General features: G+C 36.3%; 1 protein-coding gene across 3 annotated transcripts in view; it reads right to left on the reverse strand.

Annotated features, from left to right (window-relative positions):
* The window catches only part of ADAMTSL1 (ADAMTS like 1), a 429,836-nt gene that overhangs the window by 67,552 nt on the left and 338,119 nt on the right, over positions 1-24,165 (reverse strand). For all 3 annotated transcript variants that reach the window (XM_072404398.1, XM_072404399.1, XM_072404401.1), the window contains 7 exons: positions 21,904-22,015; positions 19,153-19,291; positions 15,036-15,086; positions 12,949-13,153; positions 11,286-11,433; positions 6,544-6,628; positions 1,583-1,884 (listed from right to left, as the gene is read on the reverse strand). In XM_072404398.1, the coding sequence (XP_072260499.1) occupies positions 1,583-1,884; positions 6,544-6,628; positions 11,286-11,433; positions 12,949-13,153; positions 15,036-15,086; positions 19,153-19,291; positions 21,904-22,015 (1,042 nt within the window). The remainder of the gene's footprint in view (positions 1-1,582; positions 1,885-6,543; positions 6,629-11,285; positions 11,434-12,948; positions 13,154-15,035; positions 15,087-19,152; positions 19,292-21,903; positions 22,016-24,165) is intronic.

Raw genomic sequence — 24,165 nt, forward strand, 5'->3', positions numbered from 1 at the left:
TGTAGCTGGGCAAAACACAAAACCTTTGTTCAGAGTGGGAAGATCCTTGGGGGATATTAAACTCACTCATCCAGAACCAAGCAAGAGGTGTTTTTTTTCTGAATTGTTAACAGAAGTGTAAGAGTTTGGCCAATATATTCACACTTAAGCACATGTGAAAGTAGTCTACAAACTAGGCATGGTAGTACCATTCTTCGAGAGATTCAGGTTCTTTGCAAAGAAAGAGACATAAAAAATTATTACACTTCCAAGAGTATGACTTCAAAGACATCTCATAAAAAAAGGATTTTTCAGAAGGTTCAATAATAGCTCTTTTTACAGACACTGACATCCCTTCTGGGGAAAATAACTTTCTTCTAAATAGCAAAATTATAGAAAATCCTTATGAAAGATCACTAAATGAAGATAGACCTATTCTAATTGAAATCCAGTTACTTATGAAAATTAAAGAGCAGGAAATAATGGCCTAGTTCAAAGACAAGTATGTTTATTTAAGTGAAGAAACCAGTAGAAAGCTGGAAAATTCTAGGAAAGGTGACGGGTAACTGTAGGCAGGTAACTGTGAAGACATGCTGGTAACAGGGCAAGGGTAATCAAAAACCGGGTTGTAGGGGAAAGGATCAGAAACAGGAAAACGTTGGGGAGCACTGAGACATTAAAGAGATAGTAGTGATGAAAGTAGAAAGTTTTATCACCAATATACAACAAAAATTTCACCATAAACAATATGTATAAGATATTAGTATATTATTACAATTAGAAGAATCTATTGTTACAAATGAACAGTCCAAAAATTGCAGCCCTAAAACTGACAGTGACCTTGATAAAGGTATATCTTTTATTACCAAGCCAAAAGCATTTAGAATCAACTACTTATCTCTAGACCTCCCTTTTCTGCCTTTTTCAAAATAAACTTATTCAATTACAGGTAGTGCCGACTTAAGGACATCCGACATATGGACGACTCCTAGATACGAATGGGGCTTCCCTGCTCGCTTGTGTGCAGGGCAGAGGCTTGATGGGGGGGGGGGGCAGTTTGCATAACTTTTGCTAAACACAGCTGAGGTTGTGGGTGGTTTTAAGAGCTGATCTGTAACATATTGTAACTCTTTAATGACCAAGATAAACTCTGCAGTTGTTTCTTTTTGCATATCAAAGCACAGCTTGCTCCAGAAGTTAATGAATGTCTAGGCTCCATAAGGTATTTTTCGTTTTGCTTCGTTTATGATTAGCTCACAGTGAGGATTTTATACAGTAACTGACACCTCACTGCCTAATATGTTGAGACAAGCATCTAGCCTAATTGCATTTATTAAAATATTGTACCTGCTCTGACTTACATACATATTCAAGTTAGGAACAAACCTACAGTCCCTATCTCGTATGTAACCCGGGGACTACCTGTATTCAACTATTGCTCATGCAAATACCATTATGGGTTTTCTTTGTAGGTTAAAAATAGGCATACCACAAAGGGAGGGACCTGAGGACAAGACCTGGAACAAAGCTTTAGTTGCCTTTGTCAACATTACATTTCTCAAAACATGAGTTCTGTTAGATACCTTTATTGTAAGTCACTTACCTCCACCACAGGACTCTGAGCACTCAGAGAAGCCTTCATACTCCCAGTCATAAAGTTCATCAGTATCTTTTATTCCTCCATATTCCACCTCTTCCTCATCTGGGCTATACTCCACAGGTTCTCCATTGCAGGGTCCACTGTAACATGTTCTCTGAACAGCAGGCCTTGGTCCTTCACACTCATCAAATGGAAGATCAGCAACTGTTTGTGCAAAGGACAACAGCACCTGGCATTTTATTGATCGCTGTTGAATACCAGTTCCGCAGGTGACACTACATGGGGACCAGGGTTCCGGTATAAAACTGTAAAACAAAAACCGAACTTTAAAGCATCTGAAGCATCAATTAAACAAAAAAACAGAGCCAATACTTTAAGACAAGCATGGGACACATTATAAAAGAATGCACATAGCAACCATATGCAAAAACCCACAACAACCTGAGTTCAACTTTTGTAGGTTTGAAGCTGTCATAGCAACCAATAAAAATCATTGTACACCGTTCTTTTATTCTCTGAACAAAGATGCACTTGTTTAACAAAATGCTTAATAAATAACAATGTGCCTGGACATGTGAGCCTAGTAAATAAAACATTAAGATTATATAGCCCTTTCTATTCCCAGTCAGCAGAATAGGTTTACTATTTAGGAAAAAGGAGAAATGAAATTGGTTACAGTTTGGACATTTATGTCTACGTTCCACGTTTATGTCTACGTTCCATGTTTTATTACAGTGTATGACATTAAAAGTCTGTTTGGATACTTTGTATAAGATTTCTGGGATATTTGGGCTAAAATAAGACATATGTGTCCATGAGAACAGAACATGTAATACACTTCTGGTCTTTTAGGAAATAATTACCTAAACGGATTGTCTGATGATGTTATACAAAAGTAAAATGAGATATTTGACATCTTACTATAATAATGCAAATAATTTTTTTGCAGATGGAGTTCCTCCTTTATGTCCACACACTATTCAATACAGACTGCCTAACGTGCTTTAAATGTAATGAAGTGTTTGCACCTGAGACTAGTAATAAATATACAGATCTATGTATCTGGTTCAATGGTTTATAAATGACTGGAATAAGACATGGCTCAGGAGTGTATTATTTTACCATTTATACTTTACTAGTCCCAATAGCTCCTGCTTAGCAAGGCCCTAAATACGGTACCTGCTTTGATTTAGTCAGACTACTCCATAGCATAAAAAACTTTAGTTATTTCAAACAATTTAGAATTAAAGTAGAATAAATTGGTTTGATTGGTCCAGTGATTGTCAAATAAATGCTTAGATTACCTTGTTGAATAATAAATTGGTTTCTAAATAAGGAACTTCACTGATGTAAAACACAGACAAAAATTATTTGAGCTGGCAGTAGTGGCTTCTTTGTATGACTTTTGCCAGTACACCTGAATAAATGTCTGTAAATATCACCATAAACTGTTGTAGTTATTTTTTTTTTTTTTACAAACACATCTAAACATAATGAAACAATACTAATATTTACAAGATATCCTTATAGATGTTCACTTTCATCCTGGGATTTATTCTAATTCTAAAGGAGGACCAATACTTTTCTTCTTTTTGTTTTAGATACAAAGCCAGGTTCCCAATACTGTTCCAATTAGATTAAGGTTTAGTTTTCCATTGACTTTTAGAGCTACTAATAACAACAGTCACCAGGACTGAATGGCCCCGTTGAGACATGCAGCTCCCGATGGTGGCTGATTTGCCTGCCACTTACCCCCCTACACCCCTGTACTAGTTCTTAAAGAATCAACATTTGTTTATTTAACAGAGGACAGTTTTGATCTGTATATTGGCAATCATTATTAACAGTGGGCTGCTGCGGTTAAGACAAAATACATGTATCATCTCACTCAAGGAACCAGTTCAGGCAGTCTCACTGCCAGTCTTATCAGCCAAAATGACAGGAAACTCTACCACTGACAGCCTTCAGGGTAACAGAAGATGAGCAAAATTCTACAAATGGTGGCCTGGTGACAATTATCAAAGGACAAAGGCTCCTACCTCCTCCATAAAGAAAACCTTTATGGAGTTGACATAAGGTAAAACTTTTTTTTTGTTTGAATGAAATGGTAAATAGTATTGCCCTATTCAGAATTATTTGTCTGTTGGACCCAGAGGAGAGAGTCAACTCTTCCCCCAAACACAAAGCCAATTGCCACTAGAACAGGGGTGCCCATGGGAAGATATACCCTTCCCTCCTGTCCCTGTGAAAACCCAAAGATTTTGGTTCTCACACCACTTTCCCTAGGACAAATGAGGGCAAATCTGTCCAATAAAGATTAAGACAGCAAGGAAAAATAACACAGCAGACCAAACCCGTACACATGTTGTCCAAAACTACTTTTGCCTTTGCACACACATTAGCTACAATGTAGTGTGAGAACATTATTCAAACTTTTAAAGTTTGCAGGTCTTTTGATTACTGCCAGTATGGGGGAGGTCAAGACTTTTTTCTGACTTTACTAGCTAAATGTTTGATCCTGGTCACCTTCACTATGATGTACACAGCTTAATATGTTTACTGAACTATACCAGCCTTTGACTTCTATCTGACTTCCCTAGCTACACACTTGTTCCTGGTAATCTTCACTTGAGCACAGTATAAAATGTTGGCACCAGTTTGATGGTATTGGTTGGTGTTGTGAAGGAAATAAAACCCTGCCGGCTTGTTTCTGTGAACGTTTGGAGTTGCTGAGTATTCTTTACGATCGATCTTTTACACAACATTTGGAAGCCCACAGCAAAAGTTGGATTCATCTTTTAATTACAAATCAAAGGTACACTTAACAAAAAATACCAACAAATTAAATGTTAATATATTAAAAATTAGAAATGTATCTAAAGAGTATTTGTATTAATAAAACCCTTAAAAAAACCTCATGTTTATCTATATATGTGTATACAGCTACTAAACACAGTTCTACCTATCTCTAATTCCACCAGGATTGAGGATTTAGGTGTTTAAATAGTTTCTTAGCTGGCCAAGCATTGTTAGATAATAAAAGACACTGGTTCCTTTGTTTGGTGCAGCCATAAAATGGGGCATGCAAAGCCTAGCATCAAATCCATTCTGCCTGCTAATGTGCATTATATAGGAAAACAGATCCGAGAAATGCAGTAGCTCCCCACATGTGCTTCGTTTGCAATATAATACAGTGTATATTAAATAGTCCTACATAGCAATTCTACTCTCCTGAAAGGAAAATTTATTTCACTACATTGAGATTTCAATTTCAACCCTGTAAGCTTCTGCATAGACAGAGCAAGAAACTGTACAGATCAAAGCTGTAAATTGCACCTATTAATCACGCTCCGAAGGGAAATAGTCCTAAGCTACATTTTAATAATAGCATTTCTAGTTTCCTTACAGAAACACTGTGGTTTCAGTGCTGACTACCCTAGCATCATTTCCTTTCAGTGACTTTCCAAAACCTCTACCTGAATAATTACCTGCAAAATAACCCACTTTATATTTCTTCACAAATCAAATTCACACCTCTCTTTTCCATTAGCTTTTTTAATCTGTTCATTATATAATGGAAGGGGCCTGCTACATAAGAACCTTAAACTAAGGTGTACTCTTACTAAACTCGATAAAGCCATTGTAATTTTACCACATGGGAGAGTGGAAAAAGTATTTAACTAAACTGCAAAATACGAAGAAAACCACAAGGTTCATTGCTTCCCATGCACATTCATATACATCCCATATATTAGCATACTTTTTTTATAACAGGAAGGATAGAAAAGTGCCTGCTTACTAAATTGTAGGTTTAGCATAGCCAGAATACTGTGGATTTGAAAACAGCAGAAACATATTTTTTATTGTCCAAAGTAGTCTTAAAGCAGACCTATATTTAAAATCTTTAAACCATGTATTTAAAATCAATTAAATTTCTAACAGGCATACATTGGCATAGTTTAATACCGTAAAGCAAATTGTAATAAACAAACAAAAAAAAAAATAAACTACCTCTAGTCTAGGAACACATCATACGATATTCCTGTCCACTCTTGAATATCTAACTGGGTTGTATAATGGATTCCTATAGGGCAGATTCCTTAGGGTTCCTCCAAAAACTGCTAGGATTTCCATAAGCAATGAGCAGCTTGTGCTTCTAACGACATTTTAAATGACACCAATTATCTCTAAGGGTGGCATTGGCAAGCAATGTAGCAGGGATTTTTCTCACTGACCACCACACTAATACACAGTGAGTTGTGGATAAAGTAATTGCAGAAAGGGTTCTCTGAATATATGAAAGTTATTTCCAGGATCCCCCTGTGTTAAAAAGGTCAAGGAAGTCTGCTTTAGGCAGAGGGGTCTAGGAAGAAAAAGCAATGCCCATTATAGCCTGTAATTATTAGTCATATTAAATTCCCACAGTACAGCGTTATAAATAAAAAGTGAACCTAGGCAAAACAGAAGTTGCAGAAGCAACACAATAATTCCTACTGACTTTTTCTGCACTGTCTGAAGGATAAGGTTACCAAGTTTAAGTCCACTTTAGGTGGAAAATTGCAGGATTTGGCCCTGCTCTTCATTAAAATTTTGTTACATGTTATATTAGGAGAAACCCAGATGTCTGTGGATTACTCACTAACTCTATTAAAATTAAACATTTCTAGAACTTTTATTTTATAGGCCTATGTGCCTATTTAGGAGATTTCCTTTTGGTGCTGTCCTCATGACAAAATTAACACAGAACAGAAAGTATGGGGACATCTCACCAAAAAGACACAAGTATCAAAACAATTTGACAGATGTTCCTGCAATATTGAAAGCAAACACAAAAGCTGCCTAAAGTAAAGTTAAAAAAGCTTTAAATATGGAATCTGGCAAACAACATCTAATCTAACATCAGCTCTTAAAATGGATTTTAAAATAATTACAACAACATGTCAAAAGACATATAGGACACTTACGAAGGTTCTTCGGATACGGCGGCTGTCTCTTCTAATTCTTGAGCTTGTTTATACCATGGCAACTTGGCCTCCACTGGTAGTTTTTCTATACAGTAGATAAAAAACAAAATTACACGTGGTGAAAACTCTGCTTTTGTCATTGGCATTTCATCAAAAACATCTATTAAAACGAAGAAAAACGGCTACATGAGTATAAACGCTCATCCAAAACAGAAAACTCGTAAAAATGAAAAGTCCGTTTTCCATATTTAGTCTTATTTAGTTAAAGAAGTTATATCTTGGCTCTCCAATTGCACTGAGCTGCCTTTTCCCATGATGCTCCTCAATTTGACAAGTAAAAGGTTGTCATCCAACCCAGTGAACTGGAATGGCTTAGACATGGAGATTATAGGATCCAAGCTCTATTTCCTAAGAAACCCCAACTGTGAGTACATTGTTTTGCAGCCACAATTTTGACATGATGGTAGTTATGGAGGTAGTCGGAAATGACTAAATGCTTTATGCTGACTTGCAATAATCACCAATGATTGCTGCGTAAAGGCTCTATAAAGGAGCATACATATATACTAATCACAACCAGACTGGCTGACTATAACAAGCTGGGATAACTTTATAAAAGGACTTGTTATTAGCTTAAATGGTCAAAAGCAAAACAGAAGAAAAGTGAATTTTAATACACAGTGCCGCAGTAACATGTTAATGATGGCACACAGCGATCACATTACAGCATGTTGAAGTGTTGAAAAGTTAATATAATTTCCTCTGCTTTAAGCAATACATCCGGTTTAATACAAGAGATCTCCTGTCCTTAAACACATGTTAAAGAGATAATAAGCAGTTCAGAAGCCAGAAACAGTCATATTGAGATACAAGAGAAAACCTATAAAAGTAAGTAGGCCAAAGATTTCTGAGGACACTCTACAGATGTAATATAAGACACAAAATGGTGTCTGTGAAGATAATCACAATGATGCTTTAAGTATTACAGTAGGGAAGCAGAGCTGCTCATTGGAAACACAATGACTGTTTGCAATAGGGCGCTCCAAAAAGGCTCAAAACCCATCTTATCAGCTCATCGACTGCACTGCACTTCAAGAATGAGGAACATATTCTGTTTGGTTATCACTGATGAAAAACAGGACACAGAATGTCAAACACACAGTATAACACTCTGATTTCTTTTTTTTTTCCCCTTTCAATTAAACGGCAATATTCTTCAGGTTTTTCCTCTCAAGGTAGTAATGTTCATGCAAGGAATTCATTAAGTATCAAGGCTGACTGATCTTGATCCAATATTATGGCAAAATGTTGTTTCTACTATTTCCTCACATATGGATTCAGGTTGTATTGTTCTCGTTGTCATGAGATGAGTAGTGATAGAGTAATAAGCTGCATTTATGCTGGCCATGAATGGGGCCTGCTAAATTAAAGGTATTTGGAAATGTCAATTTGCATTTTTTGAAGAAGGTGATTACAAAAAACAGAGAAACGAGATGGTCATACTTGTGCTGTATCAAGGTTTGACCTCTAGTCTCACTCATCTTAGCTGAATTGATTTACTAAACAAGTTTAGGCTGTTCATTTAGCAAAGTGAATTATCACTCTGCAAATGATAAGGGTATGGATACTGATATAAAATGAAAAAAAATCTGCAATGGTTAGAGTGATTGGGCATGACTAGGTTTTACATTAAAGAATTATACTCTCTATGATAAATTCAAGGTAAACATCTCAGCTAAAAATCATCTGAGCCTTTGATAAATTCATAGGCCCTGATTTATTAAAGCTCTCCAAGGCTGGAGAGAATACACTTTCATCAGTGAAGCTGGGTAATCCAGCAAACCTGGAATGGATCTGGTCCAGGATTCAAGACATTTGCTAGCAAATAGCAAATGATTTTTAAAAAATCCATTCCATGTTTTCTGGATCACCCAGCTTCACTTTTGAAAGTGTATTCTCTCCAGCCTTGGTGAGCTTTCATAAATCAGGGCCATGGTGTTTAGGTCTGATTCAGGATTCATTGGATCCCAAAGTCTAGGCTCCTGCCAGAATGTTTTAGAGAAGGAAATTTGTTGACAAGTGCAGGAGTAGCAGTCTATCTTCAGTAGGCTGTAATACTACCTCATAACAGGGTGCATTTCTGATTACAGTGTTATATGTCCAACCCAGCAGGGGATGTCACAGCTCTGCAGAGAGCCTACAGCTTCAACAAAGACAGCAAGTGTCTTTTTTAAAATATGCAGGCAAGATACTGAGTTTTACTAAGCTGTGACTGCTTTTTAAAGTAAAGTGAACGCCTTTTGTTTTGATACGCATTGAAAGTATTTAGCTAAATAAAATTGGGCTTTGAAGCCCTGGTAAAGGGCAATATTTCTGCCAGTGCTCTCCGTTGCTTAGGCTGGTGGCCCTTCAAGCCACAGGAACTGTAAAGCTGCAGTGACATCTACTAAGCTGGCAGCTGTTGCAGCCCAAACTCTACTGTGAGCTGCACAACAGGGAGGACTGTGAATAGTTGCAGGTATAAGGAAATAAATCATGACCCCAGAAGAAAAAGGGCACTCATGATCAGCGAAAGAGAGAAGAGAACTATACTGAATGACTGCTGTTGCTGTGTGTCCAGGGTAGTCCCCATCTCTGCATGTGGAGCACAGTGACAAATGCTGGGACATACTGCAAACAGTGGAACACACAGTATGCACTAGAGAGGGAGAGATCCTGTATAGCCTGCCCTATATCCATGTCTGTAAAAAGGGAGAAAGGTCTGCCTCTATACAGTTAAAAGGTTGGAGATTACACCCAAAAGAATTCACATCAGCCTACAAAGTGGTGAGGGGACAGTGGTCATCCATATTGGCTGGGTAATATTTTTAAAGAGATGGTTTAATGGAACTTTCACCTCCATTAATCCATTAGTGTTTTGGCATTCCTTCTGTGTGATAGTTTCATCCATACACTTTGTGAATTACAAATACTATGTTTAGGAGTTTGAAATCCTCAACTGTGACCCAAGACCCCAGCACAATGGACAGTGACACTGGTAGTACCACTCGCCAGTATCCCAAGGCAGTTTAGCATTAGATGGACCTTAATTCATTTATTTCATTTTTATGCATCTACTGGCCCTGTGGCTCCCCTTTTTATGCCTAGTGTGTTTGAAGCATGACAAAAATATTTGCCTATCACATAGAAAACAATCCTACACCCATTTAAGTTAAACAGAATGTCAGCAATGTACCTATTTTGGTATGATACTCATGGGACTTATTAATGCAGATGTAACTAATTTAAATTGGGATGCATTAGGGATAATTTAAACAGGGATTTTGTGCTTGAGTTTGCCTCCTAAAATGTTGAAAAGCATGCATGTTCAAAGGCATACATTTACAAAACATACAAATATAAACCATTTATAGTTTTTCATTTTGTGTTTTCCTCCAAACATAGAAAATCATTCCACTACGAAAATCACATACTGTATGCACACGATTATACCTCATAGCAAAAGATCACCAAAGATATACAAGCTTCCAGATTCCTTCCATAATAATGTACTAGTGTGCATATATACAATGTACCCAATACGAACCTTTGATTGTATATTAACCAAAGCAGGCAATTCCATTAAAATACTTTGGAAAAATATGTTACACACAGAGATCAGACCCTGGGTCTGCAGAATACTATATTTTAGAATGATAACAAAATACAGCTTTTACGCTAATCTACATGTATAAACAGAGATAAACATATGGTATTCTGAAGTTTGTTCACATAAAGCATTGCTTATGAATAGTCTTCTGATTTAATTTAAAGTAGCACAGCATGAGAGGCATACCTGTAGGTCCTTCCTAACCACATTCTTAATTAGAAAAGGACTGTTTACAGTTTAAAAACTCAGTGTTTATTTACTACAAGGAGTCCTCTATCCGATGATATCAGTTATCTGTTAATAAATATATATTGCAGTTTTGTTTTTGGTCTCCTCCTTCTACATATTTAAACCATTATGCTCAGATTTTAAAATGAATTCCATCTACGCTGAGGTTTAACAACTTTAGCATTATAAAACATGGAGAACATCTGAAAGTAACAATGTTAATAATGTGATACATAATATATTTGGGCAAATATAAAGTCCACCAAGTCTTAAGTCAGCGATTTAGCTGGGCACTGGGGACACACATGGGCATAACTAATGAAATGAAAGGCCATTATATATTATTTTAAATCTCCTATTAGCAAATTACAAAACCCACCCAAACCCAAAGACCTGCACTAGATACCACAAGACCAATAGAAATTTATAATATAACTGAAATGGTAATATGTCAAAAATGGCTAAATTAATATGTCTTAATACATGAAATGGTAGGCACCATCGTATCATAATATCTGTTTCTCTACTGATGGAGACTGATAAAGATATACCAGCAAAGTACTTACAGTTTGGTAACTTTGTGAGTATTCAGAATATTACAGGTCTCTATTAAATCCCCTTATTGTAACAGAAGTTATTCCTACATTTTTTCATTATACACATTAAAAAACACTAAATCCCTAAACTAAAGGTAGTGCCTGGGTAAGGGCATATTTTAAGACATAAGTCTAAGTTAACTTAACATTTAATTTTTCTTACTTATGTCTTTTTTTTAAAGAAAATATAAACTGTTTATAAAAATAACAAAACATTCTACTTAAGTTTCAAATTTACTTGTAAGCTATGGTGCATGTTTTCAGCTTACCTTTGATCTTGTAGCAAGGTATGTGTACAGTACATTCTTCCTTGATGTGAGGTTTTGTTTTAGGGCTGCATCCCCCTGTGTGTATTCCCCTGTGATCAATGCAGAGAACCACACGGTACCTCAATCCATGCCCGCATGTAACAGTACACTGGAAACACAGACAGACGTGTCACTAATCAAGGCGTTTTTCTGAAATATTTCAGCGTTAACACAGCAATTTTTGTGTTACTTTTATATATAGATAACTTTCCGTATACCAGTTTGTCTGCCAAATAGTATTAATATGAGTGATATTACAGTCTTGAAACAGATTTGAAAATATTACATTTATTCAGACTTAGAATGTTCATTATTACTTAGAAGATGTGATGACATTTTTCTATACTGGATGAGTCAATTTTGCACATAATACAGTAGATACAGATAGGAAAATGTTGTAGAAACCTTCACTGTTCACATTTTTGTTGGGTCCCAGTTTACCAAACCCCTTTACAGTGTAGAGTCAGAAAACCATGAAGCCATGAAGTACAGCTCTCACAAAAAGCTTAGTGACTTAAGGTGCGTACACACTTCCAATTTTTATCGTTCCAATCGAACGACGAACGATCGATTGGGCAAAAAAACGTTCGTAAAAAAGTAACCAACGACGCCGACGAACGAGGAAAGTCGCTGGAAACGAACGACCGGACCGGCGGATCGGATTGGACGACGATCGTTGAACATCGTTCGTGTGTACGGTCGTTCGTTGATCGTCCATGGGGTGAGCATGCGTAATGAACGAACGTTCGTTCACTTTCCTGTCGTGCACATAGTTCCTCTATCGTTCAAACGATCGTATCTATTGTGTGTACAATATCTACGAACGATCGTGTCGTTATCTCTATGTGCAGGATCGGTGCTATACGATCGTTCGTAGATATCGTGCAGGATCGTTCGTCATTCGTTTTCCAACGATAATAATTGGAAGTGTGTACGTAGCTTTAGACAGCTTAGAACGTGACAATAATGTTAGCATATTTTACTAATGCACAACATAAACCTATTAATACAACAGATATAAAAAGTGTGAAAAAATACCAAGTCTGTTACTACTTTGGGAACTCTTATGGCTTCAAGTGTTTAGGTGGACCTCCAGGCAAGAAGCTAAATACATACTATACATATTTACACCCAATATTGGCTAGACATTTTTGTGTTACCAATGCCTGAATATATATGTTAATAATTTATTTATACATTAGTTTATAATATTAATATAATAAATACTGCAAAGAATCAGTTTAAACTAAAATAGTATCTTGCACATTAAAACAAATTTAAAAAAAGGTCCAGCTCCATAAGTCAGTTAAGCTGTACGGCAATGCACAGGAAACACTGAAAATTTGCTTACAAAAAAGGAGAGCAAAGAAACTTAAAATCATATTTTAGACAGTGCAGGTTTGGGGAAAAGAGTTGAGAAAGCAAGTGGTTAATGGGTAGTTATGTTTTATCCAATCACCTGTTAGTTTGACAAGTACCGTGAAGTCAATTTTGGAAGAGCTTTATCTGTGCCTATGCAATAATACAGTAATAAATTAGACCCAGAGCAAAAAGCTGATCTAGAGTAAATTACTAATTAAACAGCTTTCAAAAAGTTAAAATGATTGCTGTATTGGCAACTTACCGGTGACCACTCCTGAGCCAACCATTTGGGGCAATCAAAAATATTGCAGGGCTGGACGATAGGCATCTTTGGTGTGTACATACATTTCCACTCCTCAACAGAACTGATCTGGCCCTGCATGTCTTCCTCTACACAGGAGATTGTCCGACTCTGAATGCCTCCGCCACAAGATGAAGAGCAGGCAGTCCAAGGAGTACTTTCCCATCTTAGAAAAAAATGCTTTGTAATTAACATCATCTAATGAAAATAAATAGGGGTTCTAATCCAAAGAAAATTGATAGTAGGGAAGGGTTACAATCTATATTTTTACTGCAATCTCTTCCAAGCCTATGTCAGCCAGTGTTGTTTTTCTGTGTTAGACATGTAGACCTGCCAAACACTGTTTTCTAATTTAACACAGCTGAATGTGTTCAAAAGATGCAGTGCATAACTAGAACATTTGTGCTCACATGATCTAGAGACACCTATCACTAATTCAGTAAGTGGGGAAAAACTTCTGAAATGGGGACAGAGACAAAAACTTAAAGAGTTCCTAACCCTTCCGCATTATGCTAAAATATAACATTTTTCCTATGCCTGTGTATCTTTTCAGAAATAACCCTTTTTAAAAAGTTTTTTTTTTAAAGGCAAGAATTTCTATTTAAAGAATACACCTATGTCTAAAGGAAGTGCACAATACACTGTTTATTTTCAATTTTCTCTTGTTAATTGTTTTACATTTTGCAATGAAAAAAAAAAACATAAACTAAAGGATTTTCCATGTGGCACCTGAGATGAAAGAGAGACACAGCTTTATGCTATTACTTTATTCATGCACTGACACATATAAAAATGTAAAGGATATTGTCTAGTTACACAGTGTCCTTGTAAAACCAAGTGTGCCAATCCTTGTGTATTGAAACACTATTCTGCTCTTTGTGCAAAACACATAGACTATAAATTGCAAAACTTACTTTAACAAAAAAGATCAAATGAACAATAACACAAATTAAAAAAAAGATTCCATAACAATCTACATAGCACTGACATAGCCCAGACTATACTAATAGTGATAATACTTTGTGTTTTTTTTTTATTCTGACACATTAGCATCACAGGAGGTAAGCGAACCAGAAAAGAACAGCATCAGATTTTGCTGTTTCCAAATTGTCAGTGAAAACCACATGCAAATAAGTAAGACTTTTTGTTATTGTGCAAAACAAAGCCCATGAAAAAGTGACATGAGAACTGAGAAAGCTTTTGCTACTGTATGTTTTTAAATATATTGTATAAGGAACAATAGTGAGCATCCGGTTTCCAAGCGAGCTGGATGGGGACTCTCTTTAGATCATTAAAGCAGCCCTGACTTTAGACCTGTAAGATGAGATTTTAAACTAATATTTTTACACTCAGGAGAAGCCAGGCTGGAAGCTTAGGTCATTAAAAAAATGATCTCAGAAGCAGGAGCAATGCAAGAATCAGGTTACTTCAAAAACGACTTCTGACTTCTACTGTGCAGTGGTTCTTTTTAACTATTTCTAATGTCTGTTATATGAAACGTTGTAGTAACTCTCAGGGACACCAAATAATGGTAAAGTCTTACTAAAAGATAAAAAACTGCTGTTCTAATAAGCCACAGAGCAATAATACCCTTCCCAAAAGAAATCCCCAAAGTAAATAAAGTGCATTGAGCTGAATAACATATATTTTTCTTTTTATTTTAAGATAAAAGAGTGAAGAATCACTTTAAAATATATCGGCAGCAAAAAGTTTCCATTTTTTTTTACTTTAGACACCTTAAGGATTGGTTAGAACCCCTGTCAGGTTTTTAGTGTATAAGGGTAGGGATAAAATGGTTTTATAAGTGAACATCTTTTTCTTAACTTCTTACTGCCTATGAAAAAATGTATTACCAAAACAAGGCTGTTTTGTTGGAAAATCCTGCATCCTGCTCCATTAAAATCTATCATGTCTTTTATGTTAAGTCTAATTCCAACCAAATCTGTCTGTGGACCACTACAGAGTTACATTTTTCATCTATTAGGTTCAATTTACAAAGCTTTACCAGTCTACAGGATTGTTTTCCCAAGAAGAAAAGATAGACTTACCTGGGAAGAGGATGATAAAGATCATAAGGCATAATTTGCTTGTAACCATCACTGTAAGACAAAAAAAATCTCATTATTACAAAGGAGAATGCAGAACAAACTCCCAATTATAAAAAAAAAATCTACTGGTTACTATCTTTATCAATAAACTGTATAAAGCACCAACATTTTACGCAGTCTGGTAGATTAAAAAGAAGTTGCAAATGATGTACAAATACAAGCAATGACACATTCTGTAATCCCCTCCCCTTCCCAAATATCCTACTTTTATGTAAAGAAGGTACCTGAAAAAAAATATTTATAGTCATGTTAACACCAACCTTCAATTCTAGTGGAATGCAAAGGAACTCTCGCAATCAGACACTCCAGTCAATATACTGGGAATATTCACAAGAATCTTCCCAGTTGCAAAATAGGAGGAAAGGTAAGTATATGTCTATGTTTTTCTTTGAATTTGTTACCCTACTATGAATATGTGATTTGGGAAGACCAAAAATTTATTAATTTTGATATATAATATTTTATCAAACTCAATATCATTCAGTTGGGGTTTAGGTTTACTTTAAACATATTCATTATTATTGTCAAGCTTTCTTTACTCAATTTTAAAGACTGTCAGTGATAAGCAAAATGATATTTAATCCCCTGACACGCCAGCTAATCTACTTCATAGCAGAAATGAGGTTTGATTATTCTAAATACCGGATTGTTCAGGTAATGGAGGATCAAGGGAATTAGGAAACCTGGTTGCAAATTTAATCCATGGTGAATGAGGTGAGCCAAGAGGAATAGAAAAACTGCTTATAAAATGTGAAATTAGTGTATCTACAGACAGATCAATGGATTGCTAGTTTGAGGCTAATCTTAAATATTATGACTACTACTTCTTTTCCCGCTATTAGCAAAAGGTGAAACGTCAACTTTCTATAAATAAAATTGTATTTGTGAATAATTAGAAGCAAGTGGGTCACATCGCTGTTAGGGTCCTTTAATTAGTATATGAATGTAATTTCCTGGAGGAGGCCGCCAGTGATAGTGGAGACTGTAGCACAGTACTCGTTGTACTGTAGAGCTAATTAAATGAATTGTATGAGCAAGAGGTGGTGACAAGCTAAGAGGAAAAACGGCTGGTAACATCCTGTGATATCTGCCAACTTTTGGGTGAACTGAAACGACCTATGTGATTTACTGGGAAAATTCTGAAATACTTGTCCTGATAATATAGATTTATTTATCACATAGCCTGATAAAATCCACAGCACAGACTCCCTCTCAATGCACATAGCCTAAAAGAAAAACATCAGAGCCTTGCACTTAGTTTGATCTGAATAAAAAAGTGATACAGAAACTGCTCTCTGGGGACTCCTTGCTGGCTTATCACCATAGATAGAGCAAGGCCTTTTCCAAGCCAGGAAACCATCTGTGTGCTCTGGCATTTGGTAAAGTCATTTCTGACCTGAAGTGAGGTAAAAATGACTGACAACAGAAGAGATTGTACAGGGTGATAAGTCTGGATAATGTGCAGGTACTATAAACATACCCATTGCTGAGGCACAGACTGCAGCACAATGCAAAAGACTTAGAAATATTCTGTTTTATTTATATATGGGTGAAATGTAGTCACTTCTGAATGCACACTAACACTTTTATAAATGTATTTATTCAAACATGATGTTGATCAATGCATATACTTTTCTTGTTATATTTGTATAGCCAGATTAAAACCTTTTTATGTCAGTGTCCAGGTGGGGGTAATTGTATTTTAATTCCTGTCCTTAAGACACAACAGAACATCAGAGGAGATGTCTACAATTGCCTTCTTAGAATTCCCATCTTATTTGTCATCACAATCAGTGTCTACAATAGATGACAGGGTGCATACTGTATCATTGTTTTTTTTCTTGTAACTAAGTGAGAGAAAGAATAAAATCATTGATCCCCTCTTCTCAGGACATTTTCATTCTTTTTTTCCTAGGCAACCTTGATTTTGGTGAACCATGCATTGACCATATTAACAAAGTCCATGTGTAGCCACAACTCCCTGCTGGGTTTATTTGGATTCAATCCACAAACACTCTACAGCTAGAATGATGTGTGTACGTGGCTTCTCTAGATCATACCGATAAAAATGTTGGTATTGCAAATCAATTTTACCTAATAGGTGTCCTGTTCATATATCAGGGCCGGAGTATTTGCTGCACCTAATAGTACTTAGGGCAAAGATCATTCAAGTATAAACATCCATGATCCATAATAGCTCACTTACAAACAGACTTTATTCAACATTGATCATTTTAGGGAAAAAATAAAGCCACTGTACATATTTTCAGTAAATTTCATTATTGGATTTCAACGAACAGACAAACATGTGTTCATATTATGTTCTACAAATTACCCAGCCAAAGCTGCTTTGCTTGCATGAATAAACGAGGAGCTTGTTACTGACCATCCAATAAATCTCTCTAATCAAGGTTTTCAGTGGAGGATGAGGATAGAGGTAGCATAATGACAGAAACAGAATTCTTCAAATCCTCTCATTAATATATAATTTTTGGCATCTTTATCATTAGGGAGGGGAAAATGTATAACACACGCACACACACAAATCCCAAATATAACACAGTAAAAGGCAACCTCATCAAGGTATGATTGCACATATATGGGCCCCAACCGAACAGAAGAAAAACATGCTAACAGCAGACAGATCTAATGAGATGCTGCTGCGGGCTACAAGCGCTGATTGTTCTCATTCCATTTGCTTCTGAAAACTTTCAAGAGTTAATGGCTTGTCCAAATACCAGTGTGTGTGTGAATTCTTCTAGCACACTATAGTGTAAAAGTGAAAGGTTAGCCCCACTCAACCTGAGAGCGTCATTCATTATCATGACAGCCTGGTTTGTCTGGAGGTGAGGAAACTTGCAATGATGGGTGGATAGTCTATGCAGCTTGTTTCAACAAGAGCTAAGAGGTAATTGCTTGCAAACAGACAAAAAATAAAAAAAAGCTTGCAAGCACTTTACAAATAAGAAATGAATAAATCCCTTGAGTGGCATTGCTTTTACTATTTGCTTGAGATTTATAATAGCTTGTAGAAATGTGATACAAAGAACAAACAAGCCAGTTGCAGTGCACAAAATGACAGCACAACAGTGATGGGACAGTGCCATGCTTTTCAGGGTATATACTCCTCACACTTATTCTACAAGTTGGTGCAGCAATAATGATGTAAACAATACAATAAACTTCAGTAAACCATACCAGGTAATCATAAATCATCTGAATTGACCACAGAGAATAAAAAATTATTTACTGGATTTTGCAAAACAATTCTGCTTTTTGAGAGAAGGGGGAAAGGATTTAAAAGCAACAATTCTTCCATGTCCTATTTGGCTTTCTCCTACTTTCAGCTCATTTAAAAGAGCATTCAAAACCCATGTTTTTAAACTTGCCTACCTGTCTTCTTCTGTCTCCTAAAACCCTCAGTTCTTACCCACCATTCCATATCCCCCATCCTATTGTGTGATACTTCCCCACCTCCTAGATCAGCCGTGGCCAACTGGTGGTCCGCGGCTCTGGCCGGTACGCCCCTGAGCAGGGTCAGGAGAAGGACCCCGCTGGAGGAACGCACTGGCCAGAGCCGCGGACCATGTCCCCCGTACAAATCCCAGACTTGGGGAAGTAGGCAGGTTGTGTCCCTGAACACAACCCACCCACTCTCCCATCACAGGCTCAGGTCTGGCGGGGTTATCATCATGAGGCCACCATGGGGGAGGTTTCTCCCCCTTTGAGTGACACCCGCTAATTTAGGTGGTCCGCGGGACCGAAAAGGTTGGCGATCACTGTCTTTGATGGTAAGCTCTTCTCCTCCTCCTCCTGTGTATGTATCTGTCTGTCATTTGCAACCCCTATTTAATGTACAGCACTGTGTAATATGTTGGTGCTATATAAATACTGTTTGTTAATAAAAATTATAACAATCATAAGGAAAACAACTGTAGCCTGGATTAACATCACCTGGTTCTTAATGCAGACACAGACATATAGTCCGCACGAACAAAAATAAATATTTTGTCTGGAAGTGGACGTTTTTTTGCTTTAGTGCTAAAATCAGACAAACCTGGCTAGGCATGGGTCCATGTTGCACTCCTGAAGCCTGGGTTTGGGTTTGACATTCTCAGGATAGTAATGGCAGTACTGGTCTGCTACTACACGGCCACTTCTCAGATCGTAACATTCAGCTGATGTCAACTGATAACCTGAAAAAAAAAATACTTTATTTACATTTCATAAATCTTAGGCTATAACAATAATTTAACATGTGTGGCAGAAAGTTCATAGATAAAGAAATGTAAGTAGGGCAAAGAAAAGTCACAAAATCGTGTTTATGAATGCACCCATTCTATTATTTTGTGGTTTCTAAAGTGGAACATGATAGCATTGGTTAGACTCAGCTCCAAATAAACAAATACATAAATGGTTACCAATAAGTGAGCTGTTTTACCAAATAGTTTTTATTTTGTCCAAGCAGGCATACAGCACAGCAAGGTGGAAAACATCACAAACTCTTATATTTATAGACAGTTAAATGAAGACATTGAGGTTCGTTCTTCAATTCCAGCCTACTGACTGGATAACAAAAGAGCAGTAGAATTCTGATTCTGATCAGGTAAACTCTGCTTTTCTCTCCAATCAGAGTGTGTATGCTTCCCGTCCTGACACCCCCCCCCCCCCCCAGCTAAAACAAAGAAAATGCAATTGGCTGATAGTAAGTCTAATTCAGGCACTTACATTTGCTCCGTTTAATATAATATGTTTAATGTGTCAATAATGAACACCTAAACTAGTGTTTTTTAGCTGCTGGCTGCCTCTGGCTTCAATATTTTTTAGGGCAGTGCCTGGAAAACTAATCTCTAGACAAAAACTTTTCTTATAGGCATAAACTACTGAAGAAGAGTTCCAACTTCTCTCCATTATTACTGTTGTCCATCTGGGGGATATTTACTTTTTCCTTGCAATAGCAAATAATAAACAAAAAAAGGCTACAAAAACCTGTGGGTTTGTTTTGCTGTCTGTGTCTGCCCTGGGTATATTTTAACTTCCTGTCTGTTGACACAGATGTTTCAAAATGTCCCCTGGACAGGAAGTAAGGTCAAACTTGGACATAAACTAATAAAGAGCAGTATCAGTAATAAGGAGCAGTAACAATAATACATTTTTAAGGTGATATTAGCCATGGCAGCTTGCATATGAGTCTCATTGTCTCTTTTAACCTTTTTCTTTCCTAAAATAGTTTTACTTTATTACATAGGACAATGGATAATTATAAATAAATGACAGCCATCACATTTCAAATTTCATAACTCCTTCTATAGCAACTAATAAAAAAGAATTAATTGCTATGGGTTTCTGCCTTTGACATTATGTCAGCTTGGCAGAGGACTCTTGTGAGTAGACAATTTCTCACATCATTAACAGCAGCTCAGTTTCATATAATCTGCTATCAGTCAGCATTTAACTAAAATAGTATTCCACTCATGTGGCCCTTAAAAGGCTCACAATGCCCTCATATAACTATATGATTTTACATTTCTGCTCCACAATTTCTCTGTTTTGTTGGCTTATATATTGCTGATCTTTTCTGAAGGTAACTACATCAGTCTCTGTCACAAAGGAGCTTACAATCAAATCTCCCTTCTACAGCTATGAAGACACAAAGAAACCCTGAGTACGGCCAATTTTAGGGCAGAAGCCCGCCAACTAAACCTTGTGTTTTTGGCCTAATGAAGGAAATTTTAGCATTAGGAGCCAAACCAAACATTCATGGTTAGAAAGATCTATGGTAAGCATGAAAACCCTTTTTTAAAGAAAAAATACAATTGGTAAAACCTAACCTTTTTTTAATTTGCTTTATAATGTGTTAGTAATTCAATACAATCAGTTATGCAAAAATTAATTGACACAGTACATACAATTTTGTAACAAATCTATACATAACATGCTAGATGATTAAACTACAATAGTGAACACAAAAGTATACATTAGTAATACTATACCTGACTATATTACAAAAATATTACATTTACAAATATTTATTAGTGGTATGACTATGAAGCTCAAATGAAAGCAGTTGGTGGTCTCCCAGGTTCCCAGTGCTGCAAATTCAGGGTGTTTACCATACAATTCCAATAAATATCAGTATCAAGAGCCATGTAGCTTAAATGCATACATTCAATGGTTACTTTATGAAGTATGCCTGATCGTTAAAGCAAACCGTGAATCATGTGGCTGCAACTCTATACATTAAGTATGTGGACAGTGTCTAGTGGTTCAGAAGTTGTTCAACCAAATATTATAATATGGAAAATACATTGTATAAACTGCAGCTGATTTTTTGCTGGTGCCAAAAAATGGTGGTTGCAGAACTAGAAACTGCATATTTTTATATGCTAAAGGTTAAAAAAAACCTCAGTAAGTTACTCTGGATATAAACAGCTTGTTAATTTATGAGAAGACTGAAGACAATGACCAGACTTGTTATTACTACGATTAAGGAGCTGATATATACAAGAGTGGTGTACAGAAGGCCATCTCTCAATATGCAAAATGAAAACTTTAAGGGCAATAGCTAAAACAGCAGAAAGTCATTCTCATTTGAAGCAGTTTGGTGCATTAGACCTAAATCCATTCATCTAGGTTCTGGTTGCTGGTATATTATTGCAGTAGGTCCATTAATACAAACTAGTCACTTTGTGAATCCCATGTTATATCTAAATATTATTGCTGAGCAAATGCAACTATTTATAATGACTAAAATACTAGATAAGCATGTTTAATAAAAAGACTACTACATTTTCAAAGTTTCTTTTACCTCCTCCACATGAAGCTGAGCAAGGAAAAAAATCAGTTTCTCTCCAGCGATGGATTATAGGTTGGTAGAAAATAAACTGTACAACACTATCTGCGGCACCAGTATAACGCACCTAGAAAAAAAAACCAGCTCACTGATTATGACTGCAGGTTATTTTCATCTCACTATTAGGTCATGCTGTAAACAATTATTAAGGCTCAGTTTATCCGTTTTTTTTAAATGTACACAGGCAGGATAAAACTACTGTGGAAAATAAGAATAATCTTCCCTGATCCATTGTGCGAGGCAGCTAGAGATGTTTTATTCGGCATTCAGTGTTCTCAGACATGTGAATAAGACCAAATTATAGTGACATGTTTAACCTTTACCATTAGAGCCTCTAGGACAGTGTTTCCCAACCAGGGTTTTGTGGAACCTTAGGGATCCGCCGGAGGTTGCTTGGAATACTTTGAGCCATTAGCAATTTGTGACTCTCAGATCAGTTTAACTGACTGCAATGATCTTTTTATCTGTACGGATGACATTTTTCCAGTGACCAACATTATAAGAGACATTCTTCGCACTGACCACCACACTAATATACTGTGAGCTGTGGATATGATAATAATATCAAGGGTTCCCTAAGACATGAACATGTTTTCAAGGGTTCCCCCATGTTAAAAAAGTCAAGAAATACCGCTCTAGGAGATCATTTGTTTAGTGTATTTCAGTATATTCAACTTTTTAATTGACAATTTAAAACTGACTTTTAGCAATATAGACCAGTAATGCCCAACTAAACAAAAGCCCAAGAACCACAGGATTTAGGGGAAAACATTGGCCATGCTCAGTTTCATAAGTAACTGCATGGTCTGTAAGTATAATATTCCTTTGGATTGGAGATAGGGACATCCCACCATAAAAGATTAGTAGTACAGACACTGGTTGGGTTTGAGATACAGGAAACACACTGGCTAGTCTCCAGCCAGTCACTAATGACCACCAAATGGGTTGTAAAAAGTAACCCAGTTAAACTGCTATGAATTGGTGGAAGCCTCAATTTTGCAAGTCTTGGGCTGTGCACTTCCAGGTTCCACCTTTGATCTTTGCCCCAAGAAGATTTCACATGCAATCTCCAACTTCCTGGAAAAACTTAGGGTAAGACATTAAAATACACATATCTGGATCAGAAGAATAGAAGGAAAAGAAATGGCAACAGCAGTTAACCTTTTCTGCATTTGACACACCTTATCCCACACTAAAACTCCCTGAGCTAAAATCAAGTACAATAGATAACATCAAGTATTATTAGGACATTTTTGAGAAAATCAATACGGGAATGTAATGGGCTACACCTAAATAATAACACATTTAGCATAGGAAAAGTAAGAATTACAATTGTAAAAGCACTTGGTCTAGAAATTACAGTGACATACCTTCATTAATCTGCTGTTAATCATCGTGAGTTTATAAAGTAACATGATTCATATGGTTTATTAATCTATGGCTCTTATTCTTATTTAACATTTCCCTGTTAGCCCTATTTTTATACCCACAACATGTTATTCGGTTTGTATTTCTATTTCTAAGCATAAGAGTATTACTATTATTATTATTATTATTATTATTAATAATAATAATAATAATAATAATCTCAATTCTTGTAGAAAGACATCCCTTGCAAGATTTGGGATTCTCCTCATTACAATAGTAATAATAATAAATATTAGTAATAATAATAATAAATAGGATTTATATAGCGCCAACATATTACGCAGCGCTGTACTAAGAAACCTCATTAACAACTACTCCTTTTCAAGAAAAAGAAACGGTTTTATGATTGCCTTTTTTAGCATTGCAAGCTTTTTCCTGATTCTAGTATTGACCAAAAAATGATCTCTTCCAGGGTCCTGCAGGTCTGTTACTTTCTGAAGCTCACTTGCATGGATTCTAGTTTGACAACAACCTTTAGCTAAAGTCCAGCCAAAAACTTTGACTTCGAGTTGCTGGATCAAGATAATGGGCAGCACAACCTAGATATTTTAGATCTAGCAGTCCAAGCATTTATAGAGTATGTTCCCCAAGGCTTGAGTCTAGTTCATAAATGATTGGCAGGCTCTCAAAAAAGCAAGGGCAAGCACATATATATTCCTAAATTCACAAGCATCCATGGAATGTGTATGAATAACATCTGGCAAATGTAACGCCAACCTCTTATTACAAGAAAAATGTAGAAAAAAAACTCAGAAGGCAATAGTATCTTAATAACCAACCGAATTACAC

Source organism: Pyxicephalus adspersus, chromosome 3, assembly GCF_032062135.1.
Source record: "Pyxicephalus adspersus chromosome 3, UCB_Pads_2.0, whole genome shotgun sequence".
Lineage (NCBI taxonomy): Eukaryota > Metazoa > Chordata > Amphibia > Anura > Pyxicephalidae > Pyxicephalus > Pyxicephalus adspersus.